General features: G+C 60.5%; 1 protein-coding gene across 5 annotated transcripts in view; it reads left to right on the forward strand.

Moving 5' to 3' along the window:
- TACC1 (transforming acidic coiled-coil containing protein 1) overlaps positions 1-17,981 on the forward strand; it is an 18,553-nt gene extending 572 nt beyond the window's left edge. Inside the window, exons 1-13 of one of the 5 annotated variants that reach the window (XM_021374951.1) lie at positions 24-3,608; positions 4,773-4,873; positions 8,333-9,266; positions 12,228-12,288; positions 12,411-12,597; positions 13,492-13,547; positions 14,452-14,586; positions 14,699-14,775; positions 15,088-15,131; positions 15,208-15,368; positions 15,507-15,613; positions 15,748-15,868; positions 16,043-17,981. In XM_021374951.1, the coding sequence (XP_021230626.1) occupies positions 3,520-3,608; positions 4,773-4,873; positions 8,333-9,266; positions 12,228-12,288; positions 12,411-12,597; positions 13,492-13,547; positions 14,452-14,586; positions 14,699-14,775; positions 15,088-15,131; positions 15,208-15,368; positions 15,507-15,613; positions 15,748-15,868; positions 16,043-16,111 (2,142 nt within the window). In that variant the 5' untranslated portion in view covers positions 24-3,519 and the 3' untranslated portion in view covers positions 16,112-17,981. Of the gene's footprint in view, positions 1-23; positions 3,609-4,020; positions 4,231-4,772; positions 4,874-8,332; positions 9,267-12,227; positions 12,289-12,410; positions 12,598-13,491; positions 13,548-14,451; positions 14,587-14,698; positions 14,776-15,087; positions 15,132-15,207; positions 15,369-15,506; positions 15,614-15,747; positions 15,869-16,042 lie in introns of those variants that run through there. The other 4 variants (XM_021374950.1, XM_021374952.1, XM_021374949.1 and 1 more) reach the window with 4 other exon arrangements.

The raw sequence follows: 18,750 nt of genomic DNA on the forward strand, positions 1-18,750 counted from the left end.
CCTTCCCTTCCCTTCCCTTCCCTTCCCTTCCCTTCCCTCTTTTCTCCCTGCATCCAGTGTTCCTGACAAACCAAGCTGTTTCCCGTTGTTGTCAGCAGACTGAGTTTCTCGGGCTGCAGCTCACCCCTGCGTTTCATGGCATAAATCACAGCGCGAGGAGAGCAGAGCCAGAAGTGCAGTTAAAAAACAAAGTGTGGGGTTGGGAGCTGGAAGCGGTGTCCCTGGCGGAAACCAGGAGGGCTGTGAGTTACCAGCAGAGTTTGGGAGCTGGGAACAAAAGGAAAGCACGCTAATTGTGATCAGAAGGAAAACCGGGGACGCTTATCTTAAAATCAACCCGAACTCTTGCTGGAACACAGCGATATTTTCCCTGAGTGAGCCGCCCCATGGTGCAGAAATAATTGCACTTGGGAGGTTTGCTGCTGCTCGGCTGAGCTGGAAGGCATTGAGGTCCCCCCCCGGGGCCTGCACCTGCCCTGCTCTGGAGCTGTGCCGGGCTTTACGGAGCAGGTGCCCTCTGCTGCTCTTCTGCATGTTTGCAAACATTCCTCAGTTTGCAAACGCCCGCATGGACAGGGGAAAAACCAGTGCAACAGGGACAAAGAAGCGTGCTCTGTCCTGTCCACTGCTCAGCCCTGCCCATTATTTCCTCGTGGTGTTCTCCTAAATTAGAGGTGTTCCCAGGCAGGAAAACCCCAGCCGTTGTTCAGGGGGTGCAGTGGGGCAGCGCTGGGGATGTGCCGTGCGTGGACAGCAATGTGGAGATGCTGCCCGGCTTTCACAACATCTGCAAGTCTGAACTCTGATCCAGGAGCCTGACAAACCCCTGATAAGAGCATTCTTGCCACATAGCACAGATATTTTTAGCAAACGGGGCCAAGGAGTTGATAGGGGAGCAACGAAGCAAGGAGATGAAGGAAGGTGCTTGTGTTCCCAAAGCATCGGTGTGAAATCACGCTGGAACTCGCACATTTCAGGGCTGTTTCTGCTGAATTGTTTTGCATGAGCTCACGTCCACACGACTGGGATCAGTGAGATTAAGCCGTGCACATTGTTTTTGAAACACGGGACGAGCAGTGCGCTCATTTTTGCATCGCTCCTTTTGAAAGCAGCCACAAATGCCTGCGCTCGTTGACTCGACAGCTGCGTGGTGGGGAAAGACAGCTGGGACCTGGGGGCTGCTGGTGCTGCTGGGCTCGCATGTGACAGTTGTGTCCTTCACTGCTATTTTTACAGAGCTATTTTGGTGGAATGTGGAGCGATGGGAACTGTCACAGGGACAGGAACCTGGGGCCGCTGCACCCCCGCTTGCTCTTTTCCCCACTCCTACTGCCTTTTCCCAGGGCCCTTTCTGACTTAGGCAGATGAAGCTCTCCCTGGCTGTTCTCCCAGCCCGGATAGGTGAGCTGCAGATGGGAGTCATCAGCACCGATCTCTTCAGCATCAGTACAAAGGTCAGGGAACGCATTATGAAACTGCCTCTCCCCAGCGTTTGCAGCGCAGTCCTTGCTGGGATACATAAAGCTTTGGGTAGTTTTCTTTATTCCCCAAGTTTGCATTTTCACACGGTAATGGCAGAGAATAATTAGTGCTGAGCCAGGGTGGGGTGGCTGCAGTGACATGGGGGCTGCGTGCACAGGCTGCCCCTCGTGCTGCTGGGAGCTGCTGGCAGCTCTGTTTGGAGCAGGTCAGCATCCTCTGCAGGAATGCATCCGCTGGCTGTGCCAGGCAGCACTTGGCAGCCAGAGCCACCGGTGTGAGCGCCGCAGTCAGGTTATCTCCTCAGAGAATGATCTGCAGCCAGTGCTGCTGCCAGCCTGGGTTGGGTGCCAAGCTGCAAAATGCCACTGGAGGCAATTTTGGAATTGCTCATCGCAGGCAGCAGGTGGAAGCAGGCTCTGCTCGTTAGCTGCTCCCAGTGAGCCGTCTTCTTGCTGACCCCGCTCCTGCTCCTTCCCCTCCGAGGCTGCTGGGAGCGGGGCCCCCTCTGTGTGTGGTGCACAATGGAAGGATGCTGCTGATTTCCTCTGCTGGATGCTGCCAGTTTCCTCCCACGTCCCAGTCCCCCATGCAACAAGTGGGCGCTGCAGCAGCCGCATCCGTACCATGGCTGATGCACATCCCTGCGGCAGAGGCAGCGCGCTCCTGCTGCCAGCACCCACACCCGCTGCTGCTCCTCTGCCCTTTGTGTTTCTGTTTGCTCCGTGGCGTCCCTGAGTTGTGAGCTGCTCCAGGGCGCAGCGGTGCTGTCACTCCAGTGGAGTCTTTTGGGTCAGCAGCGATCTGTGAAGTGACTGATGGGAAGGGGAGAGGGAGGAGGAGGAGCTGAGGCTGCAGCCAGCGCTGCTGCAGAGCGCTGCGTGCCGCCGCGCACATGCTGAAGAGCTCGTTATGTAAAATTCATCTGCAGAAATCAGCTCTGCCACTTCAGATGGGGGGGAAGCGGCCGCGTGTTTCTGCTCGGCGCAGATGTAGGCGAGAGGATGTTGAGGTTCTGTTGCTTCAGCCTCTTGTTTTTCTGCAGATAAGCTTTGATAAGCGCCGCAGACCACTTGCAGCTCGGTGCCCTTTGCACAGGGGCAGAGGTCTGCAGGGCTCGCTGTCCCCAGGTTGCTGTGATGTGGAAGACAGTGGCTGGGGACGTGGCTGCTCCGCTTCAGAGCTGCCGTGGGGTCGGCAGCACCTTTGCTTTGGCCGATCCAGGTCTCTCTGGGGAAATTTGAAATGTTTTGTAAGGGGGTAAGAGCCTTTCTTTGACAGGGTGGAAGCCTGAATGAAAGGTCCCCCATAGGGAGGTTATTTGAGATGTTGCAGGGTGAGGAATGAGGCCCTTGGACAGACTGGTGTCATAGAGGCGGCCAGACCAGCCCATCCTGGAGCAGAGCCCCTGCCCATCTGAGGCACTTCTGGCAGTGGGAGCTGATGGTTCCCAGAGAAGCACAGGACGGAGGTCTTGGCCTGGCCCATGAGCACAGTGTGTGGTTGCAGAAGGGCTGGCTGTGCTTCTTTGCAGTGGGCCGGGCTGGTTGTGCAGCCGGGCAGCTCTGCCCTTCCCCAGCTCATCCCCGGGAGGTGCAGGGTGCGCAGCCCGGGCACGCAGCCCCACTGTGCAGCGTCAGCACGGGGCCTGCGAGCTGCAGCAGCACCTGTAACAGATCTGCTGCCATTCCACAGACCTTCCCCGCAGCGCTTTGGATGCCGCAGCAGTAACACCATGCGAGCGTGTGGGAGGGAACGGGTTTGGGAGCGAGAGCCCCGGTTAGGGTGCAGGTTCCCAAGGGAGGCCCGCGAGGCAGCGCTGCTTTCGGCAGGGACTGTTTGCTGTTGTTTTTAAACAACAGTTAAATAAATAAATAAACAAACTCGCTGCCGTGGAAGGATACAGCTCGAGCCCGGGCTGGCGAGGTCAGCGTTTCCCTTGGAAAACAGGAGGGCAGGTGTTTCCCTCCCCTCTGCCGTCCATCCTCGTGTTCCCAGTGCCCTGGGTAGCGGTCCCCCCCCGCCCGGGCCCCTCCGCCGATGGGAGCAGCGCCCCGGGGCCGCTCGCCGTGCAGGGCGGCGTGGGAGGAATGTGCCACCTCGGCCGGAGCCGGCCGTGCTGAGCACAGGTGCAGCCCCGATCAAGGGGGGAGCGATGCGGTTTCAGGGCTCCCTGCCCTTCGCGGGGAGGGGGGGGTTCCCTTGGCGGAACACCCCGAATCCCCACATCCCGAATCCCCGCACCCCGCGTGTTCCGGGGACCTGGGCTGGGGGCACCGAGCGATGCCCCCCCCCACCCCCGCGTTGCCGCAGCCACGGGCGGGTCGGGGTCGGGGTTGGGGTGGGGGCACGGCAGGGAACCAACCGCCTCCTTCACCCCGCAGCGGGGCGGGCGGCGGCGGAGCTCCGATCCCCCCACCCCCAGGGCCGCTCCCTCGGTCGGCGCCGCCGGGGGGGGCTCGAGGCGGCGGGGCGGAGGCGGGCGCTCTCCCCGCGGCAGTAGTACGGTCCGGGGAGGGCCCCGCGCCGGGCGGCGGCGGAGATGCGGGAGGCGGCGGCGGGGGCCGGGCCGGCGCGGCCGCACTGAGCCCGGCGGGGAGCGGCGATGGCGTTCAGCGCCTGGCAGCTGCTGTCGCCGGTGCAGTGGGCCAGGTGGACGTGGTCGGCGGTGCGCGGAGGGGGCGGCCCCGACGGGGAGGATGGAGGGGTCGGGGGAGACGCGGAGGAGGAGATCAAGTCGTTGGGCTTCAGGCAAGTACACCGCGCCCCGGGGACGGGCGGCCGCGTGTGTGTGCGTCTGCATGCGGGGCCGGCGGCTCCCGACCCCCCGCTCCCCTCCGGTCCCCGCGCTCCGCTCGCTGCCTTGCATCATCTCGGCCCGCAGCCAGCCCCGCTGCTTCGGGAACGGGTTCTGGGAGGGGGGGAACGGGGCGCATGGCTGAGCCGGAGCTGCTGGAGAGTGGTGGGCACCGTGCTCCCAGCAAGGTGCTGGTGCGTGCATCGAGGTGGTGCATCAAGCCTTCCCAAACACACCCCGCAGCACCCCCCAAGCCCCAGGGAAGATGCCTCTGGGCTGCTTGGGGTGACCTGAGGAAGGCAATGCTGGGGCGCAGGGGTGCACAGGGGATGCTCTCGATGTTGTTTTACTTGCTCTCCCTTTTCCGTTTGCTAGCGTGGCCCTGCCGGACAGGAGCGTGGCAGCCGCAGGAGCCGGTCTGGCTGGATGTGTAGGCAGCGGTTCCCAGCTAGCCTTGAAAGTGGTAATTCCTCACTCTTTTCCCCCCCCTCGGCAGCTCGGACTCGGAAGGTAATTATGAGACCCCCGAAGCAGAAACGCCGACCTGCTCTCTGCTAAAGGAGCCCAGCGAGCTGCAGCCCGAGGCCAGGACCCGAGGTAAGGGGCTGGCGGCTTTCTGCTCCGGATGCAGAGAAGCAGGGTGGGGTCAAGGAGGAGAAGTCGCTCGGTTTGAATAATGCCTGCTACATTTTTTGTGGTTGATGGCCTGGATGGTTCAAATGCCAGCACTTGGGGCTGCGTGCGCTCTGCTGTTCTCTAGCGTGGGTTAAAAGCCAGATTTACGGAATCCTGCTGGTAGGGAAGGGGTGACACTGCAGGCTCGGAAGAGTTGGCTCAGCCCCCCTTGGCTCGTGCCTATGCAGTGCAAAATTATCATTGGGCCGTGTTGTAACCGCCAGTCAAACCCTGCTGTGTCCCTGTGCTGAAGTAGGCAGCGTGCGGCTGCGGGGGTCTGCAGCTCTGCGCTTGGGAGAGCCAGGGCTGTGCCTGGGGGTGCGGGCAGGATGGTGGTGATGGATTGATGTCCCAGGCACCCTCTGCTCTCTCACAGCTGCCCCCGCTGCTGCTCTGTGGCTTGCATTGCTGGGCTTGCAGCAGCAGGCTGGAGCCGGCTGCTTGGCTGGGCTGCAGAGGTGTGCACGCTCCTCCCTTGGTCCTGGGTGCATCCCCAAGGAGAACGCACAGGTTGCTTTGCCTTGATGGAGAGAGCGTCTGCTTTGTGCTTCTGGTAATCTCAGCTCTCGGAGTAATCCTTCCCTTTAAGAAGGGATAGAGGCATCTTTAGTTTGGAGGATAATGTCTGAGGAGGAGAGATGAAGGCTTTCCTAGGAAATTCCCCTTGCAGGTGTCTGGGTCATTCCTGCACAACTGCTGCTCGAGGCTGCGCATTGCTGTGGATCTCAGGGCACCGCTGTGCTCACCGTGTTTGTGGCAGTCCCTGTTCCATGCACAGAGGCTGCAGTGCTGTGGGGCTGAGGCTGTTGCTCTGCTGCAAAGCCGGACGAGTTCTGCTCTGCCCTGCGGAGAGGGACAAAAATTCAGCTGGCTCCATCAGCCTGGGGAGGGGCAGATTTGGCTTTACACCCGTTCAGGATCCCTGAGCAGCACTTCTCCCTCTGCCTCAGATGATGGAGGCCGCAGTTTCGCCCTGAAGTTCTCTTCAGTCATCTGCCAGGAGGGGATTTTCTGTGCAAGGAAATGAGCAGAGGCAGCAAACATGGAGCCGTTAGTGCAGAGCAGCGCTCGTCAGCCTGCCCGGCTGTTCCCCCGGTGCAGGGCGCGTGTCATCCGGTGTGCGGCTGGTCGTTGGCCGGTACACTAACGCTTAACAGAAAAGATTTAAAAATAGCCCAATGTCTGCTAAACAAAAGCGGAAAGCCGAAAGAGGAAAGAGGCCGTTAGCTGCGTGAGGCACGGCCCAGATATCCTGTGCTCAGCGGAGGGAGAGACGCGTGACTCATCCGTGCACAAAGCGCGGGGCGGTGGGGGCTCGGTGCAGGCTCTGCTCTGCTCAGCGCTGCCGGGTTCTGCTGCTTCGCTCGAGCACCGCGGATTGCCACAGCCATCACAACGCACAGAGCAGCTGTGGCTGCCGTTCTGTCCTCTCTGTGCATTTTTCTTCCGAGAGTGTAAGGTCTCCATGGTCACTGCAGAGCGCCTGCTCCGTGCCTGCTGGCAGGGCCATGCAGTGCCCGGTGCTGCACGCAGGGCCCTTGGTGTTGCACGGGGCTGGAAGGGCACTGCGCTGTGCTGCGGGGTTGCACGGCGTGGAGCTGCTCTGCTCTGGGCTCCTTGCGTTTCTGTTTGGCAGCCACGGTTCTGAGTGATGGCCACGTCCCTTCTCTCCCCGCCCCGAGGACATCCACGGGAATGGGGAGAGGTGGTTTTCTCTGCTACTTGTTATTCAAGAAGTAATTACTGCTTGGGCTGGCAACCGGGATGGGCTCTGCCTGTGAGAACCTGGTGGGAACGTGCAGTGCCTTTAGAAGGCGCCTTCTGCCCCAGCTTTGAAGTCTGTGCTTCTACCCAGGGCTGTCTCAGTGAGGTTAAAACGTCGGAGCAGCACAGCGAGCGTGATGCAGTGTTCCTGCAGGTCTGCGGGGGAGGTTTTTGGGGTGGGAGGGCCTGGCAGGGCTCTCAGAGCGCTTCCTGGCCGCACTCCAAGTACATTTCCACCGGGTTTGTGCTCACCGATGCGTTCCGCGGGGCAGCGCGGCAGCATCCATCCGGAGGGAGCGTTCTGCAGTCCCAGGGAGCGCGCAGCCCCTCGTGATTCATTCCCGTGGCTTTTAGCATCACGGAGATCAATTGTGCAAACCGCCAGCCGTCAGCTGAGTCAGGGCTGCTGGCTGCGTGCGCTGGACTCACCCACATTCACTCTCCTTTTCTGCCAGCCCGTGCCTTGCTCGGCCGCCCGCAGATCGTGCAGATGCCCAGCAGCAGCCCCTTGGGCTCCGTGCTGCGCCCCTGAGCTGCGGGGGTGATGCTGGGTGTTCTCCCGTGCCGGCTCTGGGTGTAGCTTTCAGGATGCCCCGGTGGATAAGGAGCTTCCCCATCCCCTGACAGCAACGAAAAGATTAAACAGTAAAAGGATTTAGGGGAAGGGATTGGAGTAATAGCGATTAAGTCATGGAGCGGGATTTGTGATTAAGGAACTCTGGCAGCGGTGCGGTGCTGGGTGGGATCTCTGTGGGGATGCAGGCGGCGTGGGGCTGAGTTTCAGAGGGCAGCTCCCTCCCCCCCATCCAACCCTGTTCCCCCCGGGCTCAGCTCTGCTCCCTCCTGCCCCACTGCCACGTGCGTGCACAGCTTTTGCTCTCCATCGCGCTGTGCACTGATGCGCTGCAGCGACATTTTGTGAGCAGGAGCACCAACCTTGTGCAGCTGCTGCTCATGAGCACAGTCGGTGTTTTACCCCGTGACAGCCGCGTGTCTCTGGTGGTGGTGGAGCAGTGCAGATCCCCAGTGGGGCCGAGGGCTGTGGGGGCAGCTCTACTCTGCCTGCTGAGCACCCGCAGCCCCGTGCCAGCCCCTGGATCCCCTCTGCAGCCCATAATGTGCTTATTCATTAAGTGCAGAGTCTCGTTGCCATTCACCCCAGGGCTGAATTGCGTTTCGTGGTGTCACGCTTCCCTGAATTTGTCCCGGTGACGTGTGACACCCACCCAGGTAGTCCCTGGTGGGATGGTTTGTGCTCTGCAGTTGGTCCCGGCCTCTCAATGGCGTTGGCATTACAAAGCCCCTCTGGAGCTGGCGGCACTCTGGGGGGGAGCAGGCGGTGGGGAGAGGGAGGACAGGACATAAATGGAGATGTTGGTGTACGATGTCTGCTGGCATGGTGCAGCACGGCACAGTGCCTCCTGGGGGCTCGCCCCACACCCGGTGCTTTACGCACATTCCCTGCGCTGCATTCGTGAGCTTTAGAGAAAGTGCTTGAAGCCAGAGTTCAGCGGGGATTCCGGCAGCACAGGAGGGCACTCCCATGGAACACGGGCCTGGAGCAGGGCTGAGGGGGGAGCAGGAGGCAGGCTCTGATGCGCTGCTTTCTCTTTGCAGGGCTCAGCGGCCATGGGGAGCTGCAGGGAGGGGAGCAGTGCCCCGAAGATGAGGCTCAGCCTGAGGTCGGGGCCCCTCCAGCCAACGTGGGGACCAAACGTTGGCCTGAAGACCCGGCCGTGACGCAGCCGCCGGCTGAAGCCCAGCCCCATGTGGGCACAGCCGCCTGTGAGCGGGTCATGTCGGGAGGGGACACGGCTGATGCTGGTGTGGGGCTGGCAGAGCCAGAGGGGGATGCTCTGGTGCAGGAGAGCTCGCCCTGTCAGCTCCAGAAGGGAAAGCCGCCTTCCCAAGGGGGCAGAGGAGGGGAAAGCACAGAGCCTGCCCCCGGCGTGGAGCCCCCGGTGCCCCTGGCCTCAGTCCCTGAGCAGCACAGTGAGGCCATCAGTTCCATCGTGGCAGAGGGCTGCACGCTGCAGAGCTGCCCACCGGACCTCCACTGCCTCCCACTGAGTGAGCCCAGGGGGGAGCTGGGCTCCCAGCCCCCAGGGCAGCTCCCAAAAGCTGAAGTCGATGCCACAGAAGGTGCGGACGGTGTGGAGACACGGAGAGCCTCACCGAGAAAGGCCAGCAGGATCCCAGCCAGCAAGCTGACGCCGAAGAGGCACAGGAGGCCCATGGAGGACACAGAGAAGGGTCCCCAGGGCCCCCCCAGGGCCTCCCCTGCGCCGTGGGACAGCCCCGAGCTCAGCCCCTTTGGTGGCGGTTCAGCACTGCAGCACTCACCCGCTCTCCCCAAAGGCTCTTACCAGTTCGACCCCAATAACTTTGACTCCGTGGATCCCTTTAAGCCCACCAAGACCCTCACCAGCACCACCGACTGCTGCCCCACGGCCGACAACAGCCTGAACGAGATCCTGGAGTCCCAGACACTGGAGGACGAGCTGGGGAAGAGCAGGGGCTCCCCGCAGAAGGCCAAGTCGCGTCTGATAACGTGAGTGCGGGGCACGGCCGGCCCCTCCATCCCATGCCTGGGGCTCCTGCGTTCCTCTGCCCCCGTCCCGGTGCCATGTACCACCCTGGTCCCTGCTGCCCACCCAGGAGTGGATGGGATGAGTGGGACGGGTGCACGGAGCAGTGAGCAGACACTGCTGGGACATTCGTGCGCTGCCGCTGAGCTTCCCTTTTTGCAGTGGGGAGAGGATGGAGGCTAACGGGCGGATGGTTTGTTAGGTCTGTGGCATTGCTCAGGTGGCGGGACCTTGTCCCTTCCTAAACTATTCCAGGGCATGCGGGAATCTGTGCAGATTTAGTTCCTGAGATGTGCTATTTAAAGCCCTGCTGAAAATGGTGATGTTTCGTAATGCCTGCTATGGGGGCAGGCAGCATCGCCCTCCTCCTCGGGGGGCAGGTTTAATCACAAACCTCACTATTTCCTATCAGAAACGTCCTCCAAACTGGGTCTGGGCAGTGCTATCTTGGCCTGGATCGCAGATCCTGAGGCTGCCAGGTGTGAAGTAGCAGCTGCTGGGACAGGGTTGGCTCTGTGTGCCCTCTGTGGGACTCTGGGCACGCAGGGGGGCAGAGGGAGGACTGCGTGGGGGGGGAATTGCCCAGCCACTATTGGGTCCTTCCAGTGCCATTGCACTTAGTGCTGGTGCTTGGAACCAGCTGAAAGCAGAAGCAGGAAGTCAGCTTAAAAGGGGAAATTTTAGAAGCACTGAGACTGTGGCTGGTTTGACAGCGAGAAGAAACCAAGCTGTCACTCTGCAGAGGGGTGCTCCAGTGGGAGAGCTGCAGGGCCCTTGCAGGCAGCAGAGAGCGCCTGGCAGGCAGAGCCAAGGGTAGGGTGGGAGATCTTCCCCGTAGCAATACCGAGCAAAGATTGGTGCAGACTCCTGCAGGGTCTGTGTTGCTGTGTGACCCCGGGGCAGGAGCGGCCGTGGGTGGGAGCAGCTGGAAGCTCTCAGCCCCTCTGCGTTATCCCAGGAGCTGGGACGGAGCTCGGTCTCATCCCGCCTCTGCTAATTGCAAACGCAGAATCCCTTATCTGTGTGCTCCTCCCCCAGAGCCTGAGCTGTGTGTTTCTCCAGACCAGAGCGATACCCAGGTCTTTTCACATGCTTTTCTTCTCTCCATCTGTCTGTCTCTCTTTCCTGTCTATTCTTGGGTGCCTCAGGACTACTGAACAAGTGAAATTTCTCTGTTTTCTGTTGTAAGTACTCTCTTCTGCCTTTCTTTCCTCTTTCCTTTCGCTTCTGTTCTCTGGGTGTGTGTTGGCCCACCGGTCTCCATGGCATGCAGGCTCCGTGCTGGACCCCGTCCCATGCAGCTTGGCCCTGCGGGTGCTGCAGCCGTGAGCTGCACTGCGGGCTGTGCCCCTGCTTGCTGCGGCAGCATGCCCACCCACCGTGCACTCTGATGGTGTAAAATAATGACATCACCGTGAGAACCAGGGGAGGGGGAGCAGGCTTCCAGCTCCTTGCAGGGATGGGCAGATTTCAGCCCCAAAGGGGAAGGGTGTCCTGTACCCCTCCCCATGGCAAATCCCGGGGAAGCAGCTGCTGCAGGTGGTCCCTGGGCTGCCGCTGTCTTGCGCAACGGTGCTCAGAGAGAGGCAGCGTGCTGGGCTTATCCCTCATCTTATGTCATCCACCCCAGTGCCCTTCTTGTTCTGCTTAGTGCCGGCTGCCATATGCACGAGAGCTTGGCTCAAGCACAGACATCTGTGTCTCAGCTGCAGACTGATCAGCCTTTTTGCAGCGTGGTTTTGAGCAGTGGCTGCTTGGCCCCGTCCCCTTGAGTTACGGAGCTGCTGTCTTGGTACTGGGGGGGATCAAACCAGGTGCTGGGCAGCATGGTAACAGCATCCCAGGAGGTCATGCAGGGTAGAGAGCTGCAGGTTAACTGCTTGCATTAGGGTGCGCTGGAAAAAAACCAGAGTCAAGGGTGAACTTTATCTGATGCAAGTGTGCATGGCAGCCTGCAAATGTGCCATGCCACATTGCTCGTGCTCTGCTGGAGCATGTGTGGGTTGAAGCAGGCAGGGAGGGAATTCCTCAACCCAAGGGCTGTCCCGCTGCGAATCTGCTCTGACCTCTGCATGGCTGCAGCTCTGGTGTGAGGCTGGGAATGCATCCCCACACATCATGTCACCGCTGGTTTTGGTGGCACGGACCTGGTGCTGTGTGCACCCTCCTGTTGGGGTTCCGTGAGCATCCCTGCGCCGCTGCAGCAGATTCAGGACACCAGCACACTGGGATGGGGCTGTGTCTGCAGTCCTGCAAGGCCACTGGAATGGGGCATTTGGGAACGTGGGGTGAAGCCCCAGGAAGAGGCACCAGCCACACATCACTGCAGAAGCAACCTGAACTCAGCCTTCACCCCTCCTCAAGGCTTTCCTCCTGCAGACAGCGTTTGCAGCCCGAAGGAGGAAGCACTCGACGCGCAGCAGTGCTGTCCTGGGAGCACAGCAGTGCTCTGCCCGGCTGCTCGGACCCACGTGGGTGCAGGGACAGGGCAGCACGGGGCTTTGTTGGGCACGGGGCCACCTGCAAGTGCCCTTTCTGCAGAAAATCAGCGTGCGCTCAGGTTGCACCCCACCATGGCACTGGACGTGCAGGCGCGGTGCGGCAGGGGAACCCTTCATCACGTCCTCTCTCGCCGTCAGCACCTCGGGTGCTTTCTGTGCTCCTTCCCTTCAATAGCAATAAACATCTCAAAGACAAACCCCGTTGCTCTGTAGCTGTGTGTTTTGTTTGCTTGTTCCTTCTGCTCCTTCCAGAACTCGCTCTGTCCCCCCGGTACCTCACCGGTGAGTGGTTTTGCTGCGGGTGCAATGCTGATGCTGGGGCTGCCTCCCCCCGCTTGGGCCGTCCCGCACGCACCTCCGCTGCCCCCCTCCTTGTCCCCCACGAGCACCAGGGTTAACGTGGCCATTTCCCTCTGTCCGCAGGAGCGGCTGCAAGGTGAAGCAGTACGAGACGCCGGCGCTGGTGCTGGACGGCTGCACGCAGGTAGGTGGGAGCAGGCGGGGGGTGCTGAGCCTCCCGTGCTCCCCGCTGCCCATCCTCACAGCCCAGCTCTGGTCCCCGCAGCTCAGCTCGGTCCTGCTAACCCGCATGCTTTGATCCTGCAGGATGAGGGAACGCTGATCTCAGAGATCCCAGACATTGCCGCTCGGGATGGACACGCCACCGATGAGGAGAAGCTGGCATCCACCACCTGCGCGCAGAAAGCGGCCGGGCTGGAGAAGAAGGGAGAGCCCGAGGATGACCTGGAGTACTTCGAGTGCTCCAACGTCCCCGAGCCTGGCATGGAGCCAGGTAGGGAGCGTCCCACGGCTGTGCCGTGTCTGCACCAGCCACAGCTGCTTGTCTGCATTGCTTTTATTATGGAAAAATCAGTGTGCTCTCTGTCTTCAGCCTGGAGCAGTCTCCTGGCTTTAGAAAGCCCCACCGCCCCTTCCCCTGCCCTGCTGAGCCCAGCTTCCCAGCTCCTCCCGAGATGCACTGACCTCAGTAATAAAAACACAAACATAAAGCCGGGGCTGTTACTGAAAGCTCCCGTCCTGCTCTGGTTTTGCTCCTGCCCACGGGGGTGTTCCTGGTGCATCCTGTGCCAGGACAGCTGGGGCACATGCTGCCTCCCAGCACACTGCTAATAGAGACCTCCAGGTCTCTGCTGAAGCCCACGCTACCGCTCCTGCTGGTGCTGTGCTGTCTGTCTCCTATGTAATTATCTGCTGTGACCAATCTATTAAAAAATAATTAAAAGCCAGGCAACATGGCACTTAATCGATAGCGGAGTTATAGGTGCAAACAGCAGAAATGGCCACGTGGAGGGCTTGTAGCTGGTCATTAATCAGTTCCCCTGAATGCTGCACAGAGCTGCAGAGCTCTGAGAGGGGACAGCAGCCCTTCATCTCACAGGAGAGGGACTCCTTAACTGCCTGTCTCTGGGCTTCTCTGGTCCCCGGGCATCTCTGGTGTGGCAGCTGTGGGGACAGGCAGGGGCTGGGCTGCCACCAGAGGGGAGTGTTGGCTGCAGCAGAGATGTGGGATGTGTCCTCCCCTCAAGGGCAGGAGCAGGGTATAAAGCCCTCCCGAGGTTGCTCAGGGCATGCACTCAGCTGTACGCCTCTGCATCCCAGTGAAGCTGCATGTGCTGCCAGGGTCTTGTTTTCTAGCAGCTGAAATGTTTTTTTTCTCTGTCTCTAGGCTTTGAGAAGGAGCTCTCCAAGCACACAGACAAGGATGGACCTGTTGCCTCTCCCGTGAGTGCCGCTTGCTTCCCCCTCTCTGCCCTCAGACACCTTGGGGTGGCTGTGCTGGGGCTGCTGCATGGCTGTGGGGCTGATGTTGGGGCATGGGGGGGCCCTGCTCCGGAAGAGCTGCCCCTACCCAGAGCTGCTGGGGGTGGCGAGCAGGTGACAATGAGATTAGCAACATCAGCAAAATCAGCGCCTCTGAGACAGATTTAACTGCGCTAAGCCCCACAAGGACACTAGGCAAAGTGAACCTTGTGTTCGGTGCTGCTGAGGCTGCCCGAGGGGTCAGGCTGTGGGGCAGGCAGAGCTGCACAGCTGCATTTGCATGGAGCTGAGGGCTGAGGCTGCCTGGACCCAGGGCTGTGCCTGAGGTGGCCGCCCACGGCTCCGTCACGCGTGGATCTGGGCAGTGACAAAGCACAGGGGAGGAGGGAGAGGAGAGAGAAGTGCTTTCGTTTCCAAAACACTGCAGAACCAGGCCGCCTTCTCCTGGCACTTTGCTATTTATGGCCTCACAGCCCGTTTCCAAGGAGATAGCTGCGACGGGCTGCTCTTCTGCAGAGATAGTGGAGGGAGGAAGAGGCTGGCGTGAGCCTTGAAGTGCAGGAGCAGTTTGCTGGGGGCATTCACCCACGGGACCCCCCCGAGCCCCCAGCCCATATCTGGCCCCCACCCCCACGGTGCATCCCTAGCTCTTTGAAAGCCAAACACAGAGCAAAGCAAAGTGACGTTGGATGGGAGCACAGCTCAGCTCACAGCTGGGTCTGCCCCTCCCAAGGTAAACCCCTGCTCTGCCTCTCCTTTTGGGTGCAAGCCCAGGGGCAGCGAAGGGGTGGCCCCAAACATGAGAACCAGGGAGAAAAGAAGATGAGCAAAGCACAACCCCTCAGCTGGGTGATTCCCCCCTCAGGGCCATCCCGGGCTGTGCCTGGCAGACAAACCTCCCACAGCCATCACCAGCGGCAGCAGGAGCGACAGCCCCCTGGACAGCATCTGCCTGAATGCCTCTGAGAAGGCGGCCGTGCTCACACTCATCCGGGAGGAGGTAACGGCGGGGGGCCATCCCCCCACCCCACTCTGCAGTGGGGAGGAGTGGGGGGTGCACCGTGGGGCTGCAGGTGGAGCACGGCCAAGGTCTCGTGTCTGCTGCTCCCTAGATAATCACAAAGGAGATCGAAGCCAACGAGTGGAAGAAGAAGTACGAGGAGAGTCGTCAGGAGGTCCTGGAGATGAGGTGGGACCCCCGCCCGGTGGGACGCTGCGCTCGTGTTCCCCCCTGTGGGCTGTGGGGCTGCGATGGGATGACACGGTTCAGCTTCGCTGGGGTGGGACGTGGTGCAAGGCATGTCCGCCTTGTGCCTGTGCTGTGTTGAGCCTGAAGTTTGTTTGTTGCGGGGATGAAATCCCATTAGCTGCGGCTGGAGGGGATCTGGGAGCAGCAGCGGGGGGTGTCCGGGCTGCTGCAGCACTGGGGGCCCAGGGCGGTGTGTGTGTGCCTGCAGGAAACTGCTGCTTCCTACCTGCTTTTGTTCTCCTTTCGTTGCAGGAAAATTGTGGCTGAGTATGAAAAGACCATTGCCCAGATGATAGGTGAGGTCCCAGCGCCGCGGGGCAGGGCACTGCTGTGTGTGCTCAGTCACCACATCCCTATTTGTTCCCCTCACAGAGGATGAGCAGAGAACAAACATGACTTCCCAAAAGAACCTGCAGCAGCTCACCATGGAGAAGGAGCAGGCGCTGGCGGACCTCAACTCTGTGGAGAGGTCCCTGTCGGATCTCTTCAGGAGATATGAAAACCTGAAGGGCGTCCTGGAAGGCTTTAAGAAGGTCCTGATCCCCGTGTCCTCCCCATCCCTGTGGCTGTGGGGCAGAGGGGCCGTGCATCGCCCCGTGCGGATCTGTCTTCCCATCAGAGCAGCGCCCTGGGCTGGGACCCAGTGCAGATGGATGTACTTTGTTTTCCAGAACGAAGAAGCCCTGAAGAAGTGTGCTCAGGATTACTTAAACCGCGTCAAGCAAGAGGAGCAGCGGTACCAGGCCCTGAAGGTCCACGCGGAGGAGAAGTTGGACAAGTAAGAGCTGCGCGGTGCAGGAGGACGGGACGGGCAGCAGTTCCCCAGCCCCGGGCTCTGCTGGCACAGCGTGATCCAACGTCACGCCGCAGAGCTCCCACCCCACAACTGTGGCCCCGTCTGTCCCCGTGCAGAGCCAACGAGGAGATCGCCCAGGTGCGCACCAAGGCCAAGGCGGAGAGCGCGGCGCTGCACGCGGGGCTGCGCAAGGAGCAGATGAAGGTGGAGTCCCTGGAGAGAGCCCTGCAGCAGAAGGTAACGCGGCTGGGGATGCTCCACGTTTCCGCTTCGGTGCCCGGCACCCTGTTGGTGCTGGAGATGTCCTCTGTGTTTTGGAGCTGGAAAGCGCTCCGAGGGTCAGGGCACTCGGATCATGGGGGGATGAGGAGGGATGCACCACGGGGTCCTCAGGGGCTGCTTCCCTTCCAGAACCAGGAGATCGAGGAGCTGACCAAGATCTGCGACGAGCTGATCGCGAAGCTGGGCAGGGCAGACTGAGCCCGCCGCCCCAGCGCTCTGCACCCGGCTGCTTTTCTCCTACCTTCAAGCACTTTGCCTTATTATTATTACCCCGGAGCGACCCCATAGAAAGCACACGCGTGGCTGCCGTGCCCCAGGGGCGAGGGTGGTCGTCCCCATGTGCTGTCACTGTCCTCACGTGCTGCGTGGCACAGCCCCAGGGCACGTGTGGTGCGTTGTGCAGAGGCACTGAGCGCCGGGGAAGGGGCCCTGCGTGGAGCTCCTTTCCCTGCTCAGCACAGCGAGGCACGGAGGAGCAGTCACGCTGTGGGTCTTGCACTGCTGTCACCAATCCCCCCGCAGCACTGCATAATAAGGGAAGCTAACAAAGCCGGCCTTTACAGGGAAAGACAGATCCGGGCAGCGCTGAAATACACTTTGAAGTCTGTCTGGGTGCAACCCAGGAGCTGCATTTCCATGCAGGCTGCCTGCTGCATTTCGTGGTGGTTACTTCTTGGTGAGCCCAAGAGAAGTGCTGAGGCTGAGGCTCCTTCCCTCACCGAGCACAGACAGCCCTGAGGTGTCAGATAAGGGAAATAAATGCTGTTGGACTGTTTCCTACCTAGCCTAGCTAAAACCTTAGCAAACCTTTTTGCTGCTACCTTTTTGTAAAAGAATTGAGCTGTTTTCCTTCTATTTTCTAATCCCTGCGTTCCACATGCAGTGCAGACATCTGTTCAAAGCAGAGCCATACACCTGAGATATATTTTATTAGTTATGTATAGAAAGGATTTATTACACAGACACGAAGCCCGGGCACACACGGGGTCCCCACCCGCTCCCCCTGTCCCAGCAAAGGGGCTGGCGGCTGATGCTGTGCTTTGTGTTGAACGTTCACCTTTTTGCACAGCTGGCAGCAAGGAAAAATCCTTTTTTTCCCCCTCTTTTCTCGTTTTTCCTTTGCTGGGGTCAGTCACCGTGCCAAGCACAGCCCGCTGCAGCACGACTCCCCTCACCAGCACCGGGGTGGCTGCAGCCTGGCACCGCTCTCTTCCCTCATTCTCCCACGTGTTGAGCTCCACAGCTGCCCTCCTGGTCCCGGCGTGGCTGCAGCTCACGGGGCACAGGGTGGCACAGCGACGTTCCCAGAAGCACCTCTTGCATAGAGCACGCGGAGTGCTGCGCTCTTCCTGCAGCCAGGGGCTGTGTGGAAGGCAGGGCTGTCCCTGCAGCAGCAGCAGTGCGACCTGGCAGCGTCCTCGCACCGCTCTGCTCCCGCTGCCCCGTGGCCACGCTGCCGCTCCCACCCCCGTCCGCGTGCTGTCGCCTTTCTGTGCCTCTCAGCATGCACGTACAATCTGGGCAAAGATTCCTACGGAATGATTTATTAACTATAATATGGTTATAGTTGCATATATATAAATATATACATACCGGCCATAGTTACCTACAGTAGAAGGCGTATTTTCAGTTCACACGGGCGAGACTGTTGCATCCCGCGTGCTGCTCCCCCGGAGCCAGCCCTGCAGCACAAGCTGCTGCCATCTCTCCTGCAGCAGCAGGGACGTGCCCCTTCCTGGCAGCAGAGTGCCCCTGAGCGTCGTGTTGCCGTGCGTGCCGTAGATCTCTTGTCTGCAGTGAAGTGCCAATGAGTGCCCACCCCCCGCACCCCGCTTCCCCCCCCCTCCCCCCGCGTTGACTACTACCAGGATCGCTTTGTACCACGTACCACGTCGCTGCCATCACCATCGATTTTGTATGTACAGTAATTTCCCTTTTATATGTCAGGTAAATATTTGTAAGAGTTATACTCACACAAAGGAGATTGTTATAATGATTACTAATATATATCTATTTTTTTTTCCATGTTTCATTGCCTGAGTAAATATTGTGTTTATCACTCTTGAAAGCTTTCGTGCTGTTTGTGGGGCTGGTGGGGGGGGGCTTGGGAGGATTTATCTCCTGGGAAGGGCCTGGTTCCGCCTCGTGTACGTGCATGGGGTTGGGGTTAGGGCTGGGTTAGGGTTAGAGGAGCAGAGCGCAGCCCTGGGGATGGGTCGGGGCTGTGCCGTGCCGGTTGCCGTGCCCCTGGGCAGCCGCTGCCCTTGGAGCTGCGTCCCCTCCCAGCTCAGGTGGCATTAGGACGGGCTGCGCTAAGTGCGTTATCCTCAGCCCATTGATCCAATCACCCAAGCAGATTACCGTAAGACCCCGGGACAAAAGAGAGGCCATGCGCCCCGCGCGCGCACTGCTGAAAATGTTGTCCCTGAAGACCCTCCTGGCCCTGGCCATCGTCACCTCCCTGGCGCAGGATGGTGAGTGACCGCGGCTGGCGGCGGGGCTGCCGTCCTAGCGAAGAATTTGAGGGGGGCCGGTCCCAGCCCAGGTGTGAGGAGCACCCTGCCCTGCACCCTGCGCTGCTCCCTGCCCTGCACCCTGCGCTGCTCCCTGCCCTGCACCCTGCGCTGCTCCCTGCCCTGCACCCTGCGCTGCTCCCTGCCTGCACGCGGTGGGTGCGCGGTGCCGGGGGCAGCGGGCTGAAGCGCGGGGCAAGCCGGGGCTGCGCTCAGGTCGCGCTGATGTTGGGATCTTTGCAGCGAGGGGACGATGAAACGCAGCCGCGGTTGTAGCTAACAGCAGAGCAGAGGAGTGAGCAATGCTGCGTGCTCGGGGTGGGC

This window comes from Numida meleagris, chromosome 21 (assembly GCF_002078875.1).
Source record: "Numida meleagris isolate 19003 breed g44 Domestic line chromosome 21, NumMel1.0, whole genome shotgun sequence".
NCBI lineage: Eukaryota > Metazoa > Chordata > Aves > Galliformes > Numididae > Numida > Numida meleagris.